At 36.5% G+C, this 18,897-nt stretch overlaps 1 protein-coding gene across 1 annotated transcript in view; it reads right to left on the bottom strand.

The window, feature by feature from the left end:
- The window catches only part of Gpm6a (glycoprotein M6A), a 310,605-nt gene extending 292,436 nt beyond the window's left edge, over positions 1 to 18,169 (bottom strand). Inside the window, exon 1 of the mRNA XM_060381792.1 lies at positions 18,015 to 18,169. Within this exon, the coding sequence (XP_060237775.1) occupies positions 18,015 to 18,018 (4 nt within the window). The 5' untranslated portion in view covers positions 18,019 to 18,169. The remainder of the gene's footprint in view (positions 1 to 18,014) is intronic.
- Between the last annotated feature and the right edge of the window lie 728 nt (positions 18,170 to 18,897).

The raw sequence follows: 18,897 nt of genomic DNA, 5'->3' as shown, positions 1-18,897 counted from the left end.
GTAGTTCATTCATGACACTTTCCTGAGGCTATTCCCTAAGTCTTGTTTTCAAATCTCAAGTAAATATACGAGATTAGAATTCCAAATTTCCTTGACCTTACAATAGGCTCCTATGTGATTAAATTTGGCCCATAGATTGTGGTATTCAGTAGATATATCACTTTAGAACTTAACAATGAAATCTCCCACAAATGCCTTCTTCTCCTTTTTCTTGTTTACTGCCTGAAAAATTCTCAAGTTTGATAATCCTACTAACCATAAGTATCCTTCTCCCACACCTTGCCTCCATAAGCCTTCCCAACCCTGGTTTTTGACTTAAAAGAGAAATAAAACTATAATGTGACAACCATCAAAACATATGGTTTGTTATGTTTTTCCAGCAATGGGTTGATCTTGAATCACTGAATAAGTGATTCGACAATAGAAGAACCAAGAGTCTAACTCAGATGCTCCCAATCATGGGTCCATATGGATTCAAATACTGAACTCTTAAAAAATACCCAAAGTCTATAGATTGGGAAAGTATGTCAGTTGATACAGTACTTGCCATGCAAATGTGAGGCTCTCAGTCTGATTCTACAAAACATGCCTGGCTCAGTGGTTTAGGCCTGTAATCACAGTGCTGAAGAGACAGAGACAGGACGGGTACTAGATTTTTCTGTACTGCCCTTCCTAGCCAGATTGCAGAGCCTCAAATTCACTGAGAACCTTATTTCAAAACAGAAGGTGACTGTTGGTCAAGGAAGACACTGGATATTGACCTCAGTCCTCTGTGAACATACATGTGGGCTTATCCCTCCAGATAGTCACATACCTTCATGCATGCCAACACCCAAAAATACACCAACCCTAGCGTCTAATTCAAGCATTTTCAATCTTGGTTGCATATTGGATTCCAGTACTGAACTCTTAAAAATACTAATGTATTTTTAAAATCAAGCACAAATAATAAAAACTAAGAATCTCAGTAGCAATGCTATTACCATAAGCAGCGATATTGATAGGATTGGTGGTAATATTACACAAGACATCCAGTTCTTGCCTTCAGAATTACAGAGCTGCTCTTGGTAGGTGGCTATGTAGTTTATTAATTTGGATCATTAATTTGGAGCTAGGTCTCTGTGAGGAAGCCAAGCCATTTCAAAAGTTTTTTAGTTGGTTCTGATGTACACTAAGTGGAAACCCTTGCTGTATTGTACACTGAAGCCCACTAGAGGTGGTTCAAACCTAGTATATTTCCTATTCATCAGAGCCAACATAAAGTATGAAACAGTCAACTCATGTCAAAAATTACACACTGGAAACACAGAACTATTGTAGAAAAATTCCATATATTTTATATATAAATAATATACTATATAAGTTATATACATACATGTATATACACACATATATATATGTACATATATATATATATATATATATATATATATATATGCCTCAAATACCAGCACTTAGGAGGACAGACGCAAGAGGATCTCTGTGAGTTCAAGGCTAGTCTAGTTTACAAAGCAAGTCTATGACATCCAAGGCTACCCAGAGAAACCTTGTCTCGAAAAACCAGTATGTTTATGTGTGTGTGTATACATATATGTATGTATATGCATGCATATATATGTATGTATGTGTAATATTTATATATATTAAGCTCTCTCAATAAATCTGCCTTTAATCTGTAACATATGTTAGTCTTCTCTTAATTTAAATGTCAGTTTGGTCAGAATCAAGGATTTGAAGAAAATTCAGCTTTCCCTAAGAAACAACTTCCACAATAGTATAGAAACTATAGTTTTATGAAGTACAAGTTTACAAACAACAAAGTTCCCTCAGTTCTATTTTAATATCAAGAACTGAGGTTATATTTTCAAGTAGGCATCAAATTGTACTGCTGAATATTTAATCAAAACATGACATATGAGGTTAGTTAAACTCCTTTTCTATATGCTGTGGGATAAATAGAGTGTACATGTCAGTGGAGTCAATTATTCTGTTCTTAAGGTTAGCAGTCTAATTCAAAACCATGATCAAAAGCAAATATCAATCCTATTAAACGCTTGGTTCTGCAGTACCTGAGTTATTAATATCACTCTAATAAAATTGGAACTGCAAAAGAAGTTCAGAGGGAAATACAGAAAGAAGAAAATGAATTTTACCTCATAGATTCTGCTAAAAAGTGATTGTCTAATCGTGAACACACTACAAATAGCTTTACTTTACCTGCATTGTTACTTCAAAATCAAGCACAAATAATAAAAACTAAGAATCTCAGTAGCAATGCTATTACCATAAGCAGCGATATTGATAGGATTGGTGGTAATATTACACAAGACATCCAGTTCTTGCCTTCAGAATTACAGAGCTGCTCTTGGTAGGTGGCTATGTAGTTTATCACTTAGTGATAATCAGTTGTATTATTTCAACAAATAATAAAACTTATAATAATAAAATTTATATCATTCAGTTTTGAACATCTATCGAGGCTTGTATATTTGGTAAGATGATTTAGTTATGCTTAGAGGGCTATAAATGTGACAAGAGTGATACTTGAACACCCAAAATACAACTATCTCTTTTACTTTCTGAGACAGGTCCCATTATTATCATATATATGTATATGATTTTTCCCTAACTGGAGTATTCTAGTAAATGTATAAATGTTCTCCCAAATCTGCTAGTCACTGCTATCTTTTACTGTTACAAAGCTGCCTTTTTCAATATGTCATATAAGTGGGTTGATATCCTTGACTATCTGACTGTTTTGATTTAACATGTATCTGAGATATATCGATCTTGTGTTAGCCATGTTCTCTTCCTTTTTTTCTGTTAAGTAGAATTCCTTTGCATGGCAACCACAAACTCTGTTTATTCATTTACCAATTCAATGAAGCTTGGATCGTTTTCCAATTCTAAATGCTATGAGTAAAACTATTGTAAATATTTGTCTTAGATTTTGAATGAAAACACCATCCACTTTAGAAACAGGGCCCAGAGATGCCAGAGTGGGAACTGATTTGAATACCTTTTCCTTAAAAACAGCCCATTCACGGTAACAGAAGGCATTATGCAAGCTTACGAAGGAGGGAAGCAACCAGCAGTTCTACCCAGCTGTGATAACTGTGAGCCACAACAATAACCAGCACAATAACGCTGAGGGAACAGTAGTGGCATGCATACCTTGGCAGTAACCAACAGCTCCTCTATTGTACTTAGTAACCTCACTGTTCAACAAGAGAGAAGTATGGTACTGGAAACCTAGCCAAACAGCCAGCGCTAGTGATGTCATGACACAGAAGCACATACCTATTATTCCAGTGCTGTCACGGAGAAATAAGAGGTAGAGACCAGAGAATCCTATGAGTGTTGTAGGCCAAAAAACCTGCCGTATACATCAATCAACAGCAACAAAAGGCCTGTTTCAAACGAAGTGGAAGGTGGGGACTGACTTAGGTTGTCTTCTAACTAACCTTCACTCTCATGTACTGATAGGAATGTGCCTGCACTCATACTCATTCATACAATTATGCCTATATACATATACAAACATAACACAAACACAAATTCAGAAAAAATGTGTCACCAACACCAAACACATTTGCTGAGGAAGGTTAAATAGCTTATTGGCTAAGAAAATAATGAATTAGACAACATAAAATAAATTTAGTTCCTTAACAAAGAAAGACAACATAACCTTGTTTCTCTGTTACTCTCCTGGAGGAAAGTCTAAACCTTATGATTTTATGACATAAAAAGGATTTATATAGGCAGGAACTGCAATTATTTGCTATTTTTAGCAACATTAAAAACTAGTTTAATCCAGTTTCATTGTAGTAAATTTAAAATAAAAATAAGAGGTTTTCCTAACTTGATGTTTTCTCTAGAAAGTAACTTAGGCAATATTCTTTCAGAATAAGTTTATTGACTAAAAATTGTCCTAAGCCTGTTAAAAACACAGTTTGGTATTTGTTGCCCCTGTGGCCAACTTCAGTGATCTTCCTCTGGTTATTGATGCATAATACTTAACTTGGTAGCCTACCACAATGGCATCTAGAATCTTGGCAAGTATTCAGTTTGAAATTAAAACATTAAGTCCATCAAAAGCCCATTATAAAAACTGGAAATAAAAAGAAAATTAAGGAATACAAATAATTCCTAGCTTACCAGTTCAGAATTGTACACTGAAAAAGAACTCCTAATTAACTCTATGAAGTTGTTCTCTTGATCATACTCATTTTCTCCAGGAGATGAAACTTTTTTGTACTTATATTTCCAAAGAGCAAAGAAACTTAATTGAGATGCCGAAAAGATAGTAAGTGGGACTTGTTGCTATGACTTCAACAACTAGCACACAGCTAATCAGCACCCGTTGCCAACACTGAAAAGGAGCTGGCTATGTCAGTGCCTTAGCTTTCCTTCTAAAGACTCAGTGATCAAAACTAAAATTTGACCTAGAAGCTGTCATGAGTATAAAGATGCATGACAAAAGATCTGGCAAGTGTTAATAAGAATTGGAAAATAAAAACCCACAGTCAGATTTCCCAAACCTTGAGGACAGTCAAGTACAGCAAAAACCAGCCAAGAGCCTAACAGGCAAAGATGATAGCCAGTGTAGCGTGATGGGCACGCTCATTATTCTGATTTGTTGTCAATGTTGAAAGACTGGATGTTTCTCCATACTAAACAGCCAATAAATAAACAGTGAGCTAGAGCCACTGGGACAGAGGATGAAAGCCAGTTGACAAAGAAAACAGAAGGACTCAACTTGAGGAAAACAAAAAGCTACTTGTACCTCAATTCTGTAGTCCTTGCAGGAAATGGAAGATCACACAGAAAAATGCTGCTTCCTGGTAGAGAGATAAACCCTGTACATAACTGCATTTGAATTTCATCTGCACATAGCATCACATATTAACATAAGAAGTCAGGGGCAAGCAAAAGAAGCACAATTACAAATATCCAATTAGTTTTTTAATTACCTATTCAGAACGCATTATTTTAATTATGTTGTGTTATGTTTTGTATTAATCATACTGTTTTGAATCAGTCCCTAACAGAGAAGATAGGAGAGAACTGAATGAGTCTTTCAACCCCAAGGATTATAGTCTTCTTCAAGCATGCACTATTTGAATTATAAAAGCCAAGAAAGATCCCAGGAGGAGAAAATAGAAATACAAAAACAAAGAAGTGAGAGGAAGAAGGTTCGAGGATTCTAGAGACCTGAAAATAAGACTGTAAAATTTAAGTTATAAGGAAAAGGAATCCTTCTCTCTTCCCTTCCTCTCAAGTTAATCACATATATTGAACTATTAAGCCCAGTGGAAAAGAATGAACTTTCCACAATATTTAATAATGAACAATCTGTTGATTTGCTACCCTTATGGACACAGAAATATACCATATTTACATACAACTAAAACATTTAAATTTTATATTTATAAACTTATTTTGAACATTATAATATTCTATTAAGTTATACTTAATAATTAAATAGGATAAATTTTTAACTTATGAGTCTTCACATTTTTAGATCAGATGTTACAGATTTCAGATTGTTTCATGGCAGTGATCTAGCTAGACTTTAAAATTTGTTTGGAAGTCCTATGTATATATGTGGTCATCCTGGTGGCACAGTCTTCATAAATGATACTGTCTTCTATAAAGATCATCATCTAATACATCCTCCATGGAGGATCATGTAAAGTGGCAGTAAGTCGTGGAAGGTCTATAAACAGATGAACACAGCAACTTTTGAACAATTGGCCCAATAAAAAGTTTTCCAAATCATTTTCTTTAGATACAGGAATGTGGTATATGGTTTAATAAACTGGCAATTACTAAATTGTGAATATTTTTAGTTTGTGCTTATACTTCATGATTCCTTCCACTTTCTCATTGGAATGTCAACTTCATCCCTGTCTTATTCTATCCAATAAAGAATATTTGTGGTTGTCTCTGTCCCCCTTCCCCTCTCTCTCTCTCCCTCTGTCTTTCTCTCACTCCCTCACTCTTGCTCTCTCACACTCTCTATCTCTTTCTATCTCCCCACTCTTTTCCAACTACTTCCTCAGTTCTCACTGTTTCTCTCTTTCTCCAGCTCCTTGCCCCCTTTCTCTCTGTCCTCATGGCTCACTCACTATATCTACCCCTTCTCCAGGCCGTCACTCCTCCCTTCCTCCAATACCCAATAAACCTCCTCTATAACAGAGAAAAAAAGAATGTTTGTGATCATATACTTTATAATATCCATTTTATTTTTTATGATATTTGTAACCAGATCTGATGGGTAGCCAATTCTACCAGCAATGCTAAAATTATGATCATGAAAGCAATAGTAGGTAAGGGAATTGAAGGAAAAAAATAGGGAGGCCAAGGGAGGGACAAAGAAAGAGCAGGCTATGAAGGAAGAGGGAAAACAAGACAAAATGCAACTGACAAACGTGTTAAGATGCTATAACGAAACCCATTATTTTATATAATAACTTTAAAAACTAATGATAATTTTTAAAAAGCTGTGTGTTGGCCATATAATCTGTATAGGTTAAAAACCTGGACAGGCTAGTAGGTCTACAGACCTACAGACCAGTAGGTCTGGTAGGGTGGCTATGAAGATGAGAAAAGGTCTAGATTTGGAGTGACAAGGTAGGGAAACAGGAAGGACAAGACACTGCTGGTTAGATGAACCCCTGCTCGGGTCATTGCCAGGGCACTTTTTACTTTGTTTATAAAATTCTGGCTAGGGTGTGGTACCACATACCTTTCCGGGGGATGGAAAATTTAGTAGCAAAAACATAGTACATTTTGAGCAAAAGCTTGGATGAAAGCAAATTCAGATGTATCCCAGTGCATGAGTACCCCACACCCAAGGCTGTGTTGCTGCTCTTGATGGGCTCTTTCCACACCGCTACCTGTCCCACCTCCTGATAAAGTCCCAAGTCACCCTGTACCTCTTCAAAACATTCTTTCATAAAATCCATTATGACTATAGCCTCTACAGCTCTCTTTCATTCTTGGCCAGTGTTTTTATTAAACTATCACATTAATCACTATCTCTGCAGCTAATCTTCAGAATAATCACATAGTTCCCTGTGTGTCCTTATCTTTCTTTTAATCTCAAAAAACAGGCATGCTTTAGTGGCGCAAATTATTCTTACTCTCTGGCTCTCATTATGTCACTGTGTTTACCACTAAAGTGAGCATGTGCTTAGAGATACTCCTTTTACGGTCAAGTCAACACTAAAATAAACAGGAAGGGTTGCTATTTTCTGGGAGGAGTGCTCTCCTGCTAAGGAGTAGCTGGTTGCCTCATATACAATACTATACACATAATGAGAAATGGACATCAATTAAAGAAACTGTTATAAGATGAATGAAAGTAAGACTAATTTCCCTGTGGTTTCCATGTCATTTGTATAACTTAAGACATAACTAAGTACAAACCATTCTGTTATTTTCTCTCCAGAGACTTCACATTGAAGTTGCTTTCTGACATAATTAACAAATACATTAATTTCCTCCTTTTTGGCTCTTACTGTAGAAGCGAATAATGTTGGAAGGATGGCAGTGATACATACATCTAGACATACATCTTATGCATGTCTAGTACGTAGTTATTCATTCTTTTTGTACTATTTAGTGTAGGGACTTAAAAAGGAATGCAATGAACTCCCAACATATTCAATATTGTTATCTTTTCAAAGAGAGACTATAGAGTAGGTTTATTTATTTTATTATCTACTAAATAAAATATGTCTTCAAAATTTTTTGAAAACTTAAGTCCATTTTGACATTTAAAATTTTCTTTATTAAAAAGAACAAATTCAAAATATTATGCCCCAAAGGAGTAAGTCAGCAGAGACTTTTATTTTATCTGAAATCATTCCTTAGTCTGAACTTTCATATTTAAATAATAACAAAATTATCTCTTTGCTTAGCACCTAAGCACCTAAGCATTAGGGTTTGACCACATTATGACTTTACAAACAGAGCATTATCAATGGCTAACACATCATTTCTAGGATTGTAAATTGATTCCTGTACCATTATAATTGCCTTGGGACAGAGGTACTATCTTGTGATCACATATTTAAATGTAAACCGAACAGACAAAATGAAATGCACCAAATCCCCACATATACAAATAGCACCATGCTTCAAAAGTTATTCGTTAAAAAACCCATCAGGCCAGCGAAATGGCTCACTAGGTAAAGATGTTGCTGTGAAAGCCTGAGGACTTGAACTCGATGATAGCCGGAATCTACATACAAAGATGAAAAGGGAAAACTGACTCCTCGATTCTGGATTCGATTCTGCCCTCCACAGTAGACCTTGGCATGTGTACCCTCTAGGCACACACTTCATATATGCAGACAATAAAACATTTTTTTTAAAATAAAACTAAAAATATCAACATACTGTATCACATATTAATAAATAATAATATATTATCACTATACAAAAATTAATAGTAAACTAATGTTTGCACTGCATAGGTAAAACTGCTGATGTCTTCATGTATTTGGTGTTTTGTTATTTTCAGTTTCGTTTTTACTTTATCCTCCCTTGATGTGGATAAAAAAAAAATCTAAGGCAGCATAAAAGAAAAATGACAAATCTCATGATGAAGCCTTCAGACTGCTAGCTGTCAGAAGGTCAGGATGGAAACCACAGGAAATTCCTAACAATAAAAGGTCAGTGTGCTGTGATGAGACATTTTGATGTAATAGAATCATCATCTGATGCAGGTCTTATTTTATTTATTATCTTAGTTATTAGTGTGCAATGGTTCAAAGCTGACTGGGGTCTATGGACTTCTTAATTTACGTCTGGAATTTGTAACTGTGAGCCACAGTAGCATAGATCAACATTGTCAGAGACAGGAGAGATGAATGATTGCCTTCTCACACCTCTGACAACTATTTAACCATGATGTGTTTAAAGGGCTGTTGATTCACTTACTACCTTGATTTTAGATTGTGTAATCTTCCTACTTACTCTTGCTAATTAATGCATAATTAAATAAATAAAAGCATAAGAGTAAGACATATAACATGCTCATTAAAATGGGTGTCATTGGTCCACTTGAAAAGCCCTCACGTGCCATTATAGGTAGCTTACTTTTATTTTCAAAACTAAAAGTAAAGATCCTGGCCCAATGGTGCTCATCTTTACTGCTGGCAGGTGGATCTCTGTGGATGCAAGGCTAGGTTAGTATACACAGTGAGTTCCAGGACACCCAGAACTACATAGTGACATATCATCTTGAAAAAAAAAAATGGGAGGATCAAGTGGGAGAGACAAGGAACAAGGGGCAAGGGAGGAATTAGGGGGAGAGACGTCTAAAATTAAAAACCATTTGAGGTAGTGTGACAACATAATACAGTAGAAACTTCCTAAAATACATACATATAAGAAGTTGATCTAAGCAAAATCACCAAATAATGGAAGAAACAGGGCCCCAGTTGGACATCACTTGCCACCAAAGGAAGCTTCCAGTCCCAGGACTGGGTTACATCTAATTGTGTTGTTGGCCAAAGGAACCCTCAAATGACACAGGTTGCTGCCAATATTTTAGATTGTTCTAGAAAATCTGATGGCAAGGCCCCACTGGTGAATACAACACCTGTAGAACTTATTGGTAATAGAGAAATTGGCTGGTGCCTACATAGAGCTTTTGCCCCTTGCACACCCCTGCGTACAAACTTTTTGATCTGCAATAGTGTCCTACCTGCAAGATATGCCAATGCAATAGTGATGCAAAGCTTGTGGGAGTAGCCAGCCAATATCTGGTTTAACTTAAGACCCACTTCACAAGACAGAAATCATACTGGAAAAACAAACTACTCTTAAGGGTAGACTGTGGGTCCAGCAGTAGATGGCCAACAGAAAATGGCATCTTTAGAGATTTCCTGTTTCATAATGTTTTATGAGGCATTTTTCTTTATTTTTTATTTTATTTTAGTTTAATTTTTTTTCTTTCTCTTTTTACCCTACGGTGGGATCTATATAATGGCTTCCACTTAGGTGTTCTTATGGGATTCTTGAGTGTGCATATTAGTGGGTTTCTGCATGATTATCTATTTCTTGTTCCTTCTGGGAGGCTCTTTTTCTTCTGTCCTCTTCTGGCTCTATTTCTTCTGTCAAAACAATGTCCTATTCCAATATTCTACCTTTTTATTATGCTGTTATTATTATGTTATGTTAATTTTATTATTATCCCTTAGAAACTTGTTTGTTTTATAGTAAAAGACAGAAAGTTTGTGGATCAAGATAGTAAGGGAGGTGTGGAGAAGCTGGAAGAGACAGAGGGACAGAAAACCATAATTAGGATACAGTATGCGAGAAAAAAAACATATTTTCAAGAAAATGGGGAAAAAAATCCCTAAAGCTATGTTTGATTTCTCTGGGTTCTTTTTGCTGCACTGAACACTGTAGGTGACTCATTCTAAATGCTTTTCTTCTTTGACTAATTAAATTACCCTAGCTCTTATGTTTTTTTTTTCCAGTAGGTCCTGTAAATTTGCTGTATAAGTGATAACTTAACAAGGGTCTTTGTCTAGTACTATGTACTCATATCCCTCTGTAGTTTTGTACAGACACACTAACTCAGTAGTTTACCTTCTTATCCTTCTGGTACCACTATCAAGACTTAATGTGCTACACTCCTCAAACACTGGGTCTTCTGCTTCAGTCACTTGGATTATTGGTAAAGAGGGAAGTATTAAACAAATACCTTAAAATTCAGGAAATTTATGACATCTTGGCCAGCTATCTAGAAATTGCTGTTGCCAGAATCCAGACCTGACACCAAATAATGAGGAGAAACTACATACTAACAAATAAGTGTTAACATCAAAGAGACATGTAGAGATTAGGCATTGAAGATTCATACAAAATAAGATGGAATTTATTTGTTTTGAGATAAGGTTTCAACATGCAACCCTGTAACCATGTAACTTGCATGGAGACCAGACTAGCCTCAATCTCCAAGAGATCTGCCTTCCCTTTGCTGGGATAAAAGTTGTGCACCACCACACCTGACCAAAAGATATATTTTAATTGGATATAATGTTGACTTAGAGTGTTTATGCATTATATTCATAGCTTGACCACATTCTCCTAGCAATGTGTTGCACTTAATAATCCATTGAGCATTGCATTCAAATCTTTTTCAGCATCTCCTCTTTAACTGCAAGTATCACTTTTGATTATGTATCAGAGAGAAAAAAGAAGGATGAGAGCATATAGAGAGAGAATTAAACCTTAGTGGGTGTTTTCAGTCTGAACACACTGATATTGAAAGACTAGGGGGACAGAAGTAGAGACAGACAGCTGAGCACAAAACAGAAAGTTATATAAACAAAAACAACACCTGCAGCCTGAGACTGGAAGCCATGAGTACTTTCAAGGGAGAAAACTTCAGCAAGCCCATGGGTGGGGAAACACAACAATAAATTTCCCACGAGGAAATAAGGAACAGAAGCTACAATCCCATTTCAGTTGTCCAGGTTAGAGTGTCATGAAATAGAAATCTGAATGTTGCAAAATTAAAGTCTTGATAACAAATGTTTAAGTGGTGATGATTATGAATTAGTATATTTGATACAAGAAAATGATTAAAAGTTGTAATGAGTAACAGTTGTAATGAGTAACACAATCAGCTTGGTGAGGAAGAGAAGCATGCTGTATATTTTATTTTCAACACAGCCACACACTTCCTAACTCAAAATTAATTTAACTGAGCATTAAAGCTGCAGGTTGAAGTCTAGAGAACAAGCATTCTAAATATAAATCTGAGGAGTCTGACTCAGGAAGCAGTATTTAATGGACTTTCTGCTATTCTGGTAAAGTTAGAGCTCCTATAACAAAAAGACATATAGATGTAGCAAGAGATACTTACTTTTTAGAATAGAGTTTAAGTTTGTTTCTTAGAAGAAACAGTAGATGAATATCTTAACAAACTAAACAATAATTTCTTTAAATTGTTTAACACTAGATTCATTGTGTGTGTGTGTGTATGTGTGTGTGTGTGTATATAAAACTAAAGTTTTGATTACTCAAGGTAAATGGTGACTTGTTTGTTTTATTCTAAGTAGTAAGTATATACAGCTTCATATGATATATTACTAATTCCTATTTTTAATACTTGTTAATAGAATGAACCCAACTCAAATAAAACAAATTCAGACACAGCAGAAAGCTAATGTTTTAGGATTTCTAAGCTTCTAAGCTGAAATTAATCCTGTCTTTGAATCTAAACATCTAATTTAAAATATGTTTTTTTGTTTTATTTTTCAATTATCTAGGAAAGAGACCATTAATTTTAACCACTGTTACAGTTAAAAATAACACAAAGATTTACATAAAGTTTTATAAAGTAGAACTTTACATAGTTAATTTAAGTGCATCTTTTCAAAGAAACGTATAATCTCAGTTAAAATGATATACTTAAAAAAGTAATATACTCTAGAATAATAAAACAAGCTCCCAAACAAATCATCAATGAGTATTTAATTTTTATGACAAAAAATAATGAATAGCTTTGCTATTTTATCTGCATTTGACATGAGCTCAGTTCTAATCAAATGACAAATGAAACATTAATTTATTAATTTATAAACATTAATTTATAAACATTAATTTAGAATTTCAGATTTATAATATCCTTAGCACTTATAATACCTTTAGAATTTCAGAAAGTAAGAAAGACTAGCTGATTTTATTTCTACCATTTGCAGTAGAGTTTGATCTCAGGATTCAACAATGATATTTCCACCCAAACACCAATTTCCACACTCAGTATTTCCCTGTGAAATTTTAGTGTGACTGACTAGGCAGCTTCACATTTCTAATTAAATATACAGTTACTTGCAATACATGTTTCAGAGAAATTTATTTAGGACCCAGTTGTAAATGCAATATGAAGTACATCTATAAGGCATTTGTTTCTAGAATGAGATGGAGCAGTCAGCTCTCAGTTCCTACTTTCCTTCCATCAGCCAGCATGTACTTGATATCAAGATAATAGGCTTGGATTCCTATCCTTCAATTCACCATCCTGTTGTCTATCTTTATTATCAATAAAATACAGAAGAACTCATGTCCTGGGACACTTCCTTGATGCTAGCTTGTGAGTGACTTAGAACACTCATTTTGGAAGGCTATTTCTTCTAAACTTTTTCATTATTTTCAGAAAAACCCAAAGATGGGTACAGATGAAACCACAATCAACAGACACTATCAGCTGCCAGTTATTTGTAAGCTATCTCAGATTGTCAATTTGATGAAGCCTTCAGATGGTTAAATACTTGGTTGACGTTATACAGTGACAACTCAAGACTGCACATGAGAAGTGATCAGCCAACAGCTCATAGAGCCACAAGAGTTATTGATTATTTTAATAAACTTGTTTGGAGAATAGTTGATACACAGAAAGAGATAGACATGACACTAATTTATCTTTATCTGGCTCACAATGTTATTACATTATTATAATTGTCTAGGGAAAACAACACACTAGAGAATTAAAATGATACATAAGCACTGTTACCTATTAGTCTGGATTCTACTCTAGAATCATACCATTATATGTGATTGTTTTTAAAGAAAATAGTTTGAACTTACCAGTTTCACAGGACTTTTCTTTAGCTAATTTTTAGCTATTTTTCTTTAGCTACTGAACAATAATCTGAGCTACATAAAGGTATAGTTCCCCTAATGAAATATAAGAGAATAGAAGATCTTCAAAGATTTCAAACATTGTCTGCTTGATGATGTCTGTCTCAAACATTATCCTTAAAGTTTGGTATCAAAAATCCTACCATTGTCTCCTGTGAAGCTTACATATCGTCACAGAATATATTTATTCTCCTTGGTATCCCATTGTATGATCTTGTAGCTGTATCTTCCCCCTACCTTTTACCTCTACGCCCAATGTTACTGGGTTTGCCTGGACATGTTATTTCAAGACTATGCTAATAATTCAAAAAATATTTTCCAGTGTATTCTTTGTTTTATATACTGTAGTCAATATATCTTCCTTAAACACTAATGTTATCATAAAGACTTTCTATTAAGTCCTGTTTTCTATTGTATAATTCTAAGTGTTTTTTTTTTTTTCCTTTGGGAGATTTTTTCAAAGTTAAGATCAATTTATTGTGATCCTCCTGCCTCCACCTCCTTCAGCAAATCCTACCAGTGTGCACACCTGGAAGAGTGGGGAATAGAAGGACCCGGAGGAGACAGGAGCTCCACAAGGAGACCAACAAAGCCAACAAATCTGGGCACAGAGAGGCCTTCAGAGACTGATTCACCAGAGATCATCCATGGAAATGACCTAGATCCCCTGCTCAGATGTAGCCAAAAGGCAGTTCAGTCTCCATGTGGGTTCCCTAATAAGAGGTGCAGGGGCTGTCTCTGACACTGACTCTTTTTTTGACTCTATGATTACTTCCCCCTGGTAGGATGGCCTCCTCAGGCCACAGAGGAAGAGGATGCAAGCAGTCCTGATGAGACTTGATAGGCTAGGGTCAGATGGTAGGGAAGGAGGACTCCTCCTAGTCCCCTTTCTGTGAACTAGGGGAGGCAGATGGGGGGAGGAGGGAGGAGCTACAATCAGGACAAAAAGTGAATAAACAATAAAAAATCAAAAAAATTAAAAAGATCTATTTATTGATTTACTTCACAACTACCTCTTTCCTGTTTTGGGGGGTCACTTATTCTACATAGAGCATCTCCCTATCTCCCTAGTGCCATAGCCTTCATAAAGTGTTCTGTAGTAAGAGATGCCAAAGTACTAAATAATATTTAACACCATTTTAAATAGGAACTAGATCAATATTTCTAAAGTAGATAGTATAAATTAAATATGTATATATATACATATATATATGTATAAATGTGTTGTGCACATACACACATTTAAGTAAAACAGTGACTAATATGCTTAGGAGAAACTTTTAAATATTCTTGACCTACCTTTCTACTGGACTTTGAAATTCCACATTTGGAGAGCATGAATGGCAGTTAAAGTTAACCTTAAAGCTGAAATATTAATATGCTTCACAAATACTTAGCCCTGCATTTTTTAATATAAACTATTTTTTCTAACCTTTCTTCAGAGAAATTTGAGGAAGGTGTTCATACTTAAGCCACGGACATTGCTGAAGAAGGAAAACCCAATAGAACCCTATCTTAATTTCCCTACTTTGTAGAGCCCAATCTTTTTTTTTTAAGATTTATTTATTTATTATTTATACAGTATTCTGCCTGTCTGTGTGCCTGCAGGCCAGAAGAGGGCACCAGATTTCATTATTAATGGCTATGAACCACCACGTGGTTGCTGGGAATTTAACTCAGGACCTCTGGAAGAGCAGACAGTGTTCTCAACCTCTGGCCAACTCTCCAGTCCTAATTTCCCTACTTTGTAAAGAACTTGGTTTTTTGTTTTGTTTTGTTTTGTTTGAGAATTAGCAATTTGCTTTATAGATATAATGATTATAAATTATTGAGAGTATTTGATTGACCAATTATTCTCACTCTTTCATAATGGTAAAATAAGGAGTTCTCAATCAATGATTATCATATTCATCCTCACAGCACCTTTTTTTTGGGGGGGGAAGGTTTCTGAGAGACAAGGTTTCTCTGTGCAGCACTGGAAGTCCTAAAACTCACTATGTAAACCAGACTGGCCTTGAACTCAGAGGTCTGCCTGCCTCTGGCTCCCATGAGCTGGAATTAAAAGCATGTTCCACAACCTCCTGGCTTAATTTTCAATTATCATGACTCCAGGAAAGGTACAGCCTGCTGGGACAGTCCACCATTTTCCTGAACTGTTTTCTCCCTTATCCATTTCTGACTCATGACTAACAACTTACCACCCGTAAAAAAAGAAAGCTATTAAGAAATGAAGTTCTGCTTCTTGCATGTAAATTGAAAGGAAGAAAGGGAATATAACCTTAATGATAAAGTATTTTCTCTCTAGAGTCTGTATATTTCCCTCTTCTCTCATTGGCTTTTCTTTGCTGTGGATTGTTTCTCTTAATTCCTATTCTAGGTCCTGGCTTTAGATTCTCACTCTCTGTGAATACTGGTTGCTTGGTTTTGTATTGTTTCTTTCCTAACCTGTGGTTTCCCCCTTGTTCCTCTACTTCCTGCCTCCCAGTAGGTAACTGATACCCACATGAGTTTTAAGTGACCTCAAATACAAGAGCAAAGTGTAATCCCTTCCTGGCAGAACAGTAGTTTTAAGAACTAAGGTTAAACTCCAGATTATTCCAGAAATGCAGGTAGTAACTACACCTTGTTCCACAGCACATTCTATACTTTTGGTTAGTAACTTATCCATGAGAATCAATGTAAAATCCAGAGTCAATCATTTTCTTTACAGTTTGGAAATACAAACTAGAGAAATAATTAACTTTGGAATGGAAAAACTTAACATTTGATAGCCAGCCAACTCAAGCTTAACTTAATAAGCTTGAATAATGTCATGGTAAATAATGTCATGTTTTCTAAATCCTAGCATCTTAATGTTTTTAATAGAGTCAGTTACATGATTACATCAAGACAATTATTTTGGCTTTACATTGAAGATGGAGCCCTTTTCTTCAGGTGACATTCCAGTGTAACTGTATATATATATATTTTTTAAAGCCTACGTTCTGTAAGGATGGGGAAGCAGTTTGTTTTTCTTTCATAACTTGAAAATATAACTTCCATTTAAGAAAAAAAAAAAAACTCACTTAGACTCCATTCTGGAGATCATACCAACACTTTTATTCCAAGAACTTAAAAAATGAGTCTGTCTAAGACTCTTGCAGGGTCAAGCAAGAAGAGACTATTAATGTCTTGATCACAGCTAACATTCATAGGCAAAAATGTCCTTCGCCTTTTCTGTTTTCTTTTCTTCCAAGTTGGCCAGTGTGTATAAACCAACACTGCTTAGTAGTCAGAGCATCCCCTAACACTGAGCCTGTGGGAATTGAGGAATTTCTACAGGGGCATGTCAGCCCAAAGGGCTCCTTTGCTCTTGCTGAAATCACTTACAACAAAGGACAAGGGAGCGGCGGGGGAGGGGCGGCTAATGGACTTGGACCGGAAGCAGGGAGTCCACTGGCGTTTGCATAGCACACCCCCTGCTGCTGGTGGGTCCCTAATCAGTAACCGTGGAAATGCAATATTGTGGGAGCACTTTACGCATAAGCTGAACAATCACAATCGAGTTCCCAGATAATGGGTCACTTCTCCACTTAAGAACTTTTCTCACCCTAAACCACTTCATTCTTATGCTGGATTTGTACCTCCAGGACGGACACTCAGTCTGCTACCCCTCCATCACACCCCACAACGCTCTTGGAAGTGCGCCAAGCTGCGCCGCTGAACTCCAAAGAAACTAGAGCAAAGCTGAACTGCTCCAAGAGCTACCGTGAAGTGACCCAAGTCACTCAGGGCGTCCTTTCAACTAGATCATTTATTATCAAGATTCTCCCAAGGAAAAGTGAAGTTTTCAACCTCAACTTCAAAACCTCTGTGCAAACCGGCGTTCAGTTTACACGGGGACTAGACACTCTCCCCAGACCTAGCCCTTCTGCAGTGTCTTCGTTCTCAAACCTGTTAAGAACTGAAAGTTTTCTAAGTTGTTGTTGCTCGTGAATCGCTTCAACTTGCACCACAAACCCCTCATCAGACATGCGGTGGTGCTGTTCTTGCTGGGATCTGCTTGCTTCTAATCTCTTTTCAAAAATTCTTCAGATACTGTCCAAAGCAATGTACTCTGAAGTCGCAGGCACCCTTAATACCTTTATTTGCCTTAGGGACCTTCCTTTCCCTAAGTACCTTTCTTTTGCTGTTCTTTCCTCCATCTCCTCCTTCCCAGAATTAAGCCCAGCAGCAGGCTCTAGGCGGCCGCAGGAGGAAAGCCAGGGGGAGATGGGCGAAAAGTATTAGTTCACAAACATTCACTTTCAGTAACAACAGCTTCCCCTTCCCCCTGCGGAGGCCTGGGGAGCCTCGGCACTCACCCATATCCAAGTCTTCCCCCTCCTCCTGAGGTCCCCAGAGACGTGTGAGAGACCAGGAGCTGCGCGGCGTGCAGTCCACTTGTCCAAGCTGCGCCCAGCTTCCAGTGCCACTGACAGCCTGGCCCCTCCCAGCGGAGACAGCCCTGCTGGGCCCAGCAAAATTCCACCGCGCGCAGACCCCTCCCTCTCTCCACCTGCCTCTAGTGATTGAAACCTAGTTCCCTCAGCTTCACAGTGGCCTAGGTCCCAGGGGCCCCCACCATGACCTCTTTCACTTTCTGAAGAGATGCTTTCCACTGCCTCCCTCCTAAATACATTGCCGGCACACACATTCTCACAGCACCTCAAGAGTCCAAGAATTAACCCTTACCCCAAATAATGATGGGATGGGGGGAGAGGGGTACTCAGAGGGGGGAAATATTCCAAAAAAGAAGAAAGAAAATAATTTGAGATCATCCGATGCTGTCTATTTTTTTCTGTTGTCTTTAGTACAATAATTATTTTTTTTCTTAATAAGGGTGTTAAAAACAAAAGAAAAAACTGTCCTTTATACTGAGCAATCTTTTCTATATTAAATGTTTCTTCTTGCAAGATGACATGACTAAAATCTTAAACACAGACACACACACACACACACAAAGCCGAGCTTACCTGAAAATAAAGGACAAACAGGCACCTGGACTCATGTTGGAACTCCACTACATCAATTGTACACTGGGATTTGGTTTCTTAATTTGTGAAAATAAACGATCTCGAAAAAAAAATTACCTGTAACGCTCTAACGTTCCTTCAAGCCAAAAGACATAATAATAATTCTATGGGGATTTGGCCCAATTTTTTTTCAAGATTTATCCTGGAGAGGTTATTTTGGTAAGTCCCTAGA

This window comes from Meriones unguiculatus, chromosome 4 (assembly GCF_030254825.1).
Source record: "Meriones unguiculatus strain TT.TT164.6M chromosome 4, Bangor_MerUng_6.1, whole genome shotgun sequence".
Lineage (NCBI taxonomy): Eukaryota > Metazoa > Chordata > Mammalia > Rodentia > Muridae > Meriones > Meriones unguiculatus.
Note: the sequence above shows the minus strand (reverse complement) of the source record. Positions and strands in the feature narration are given on the sequence as shown.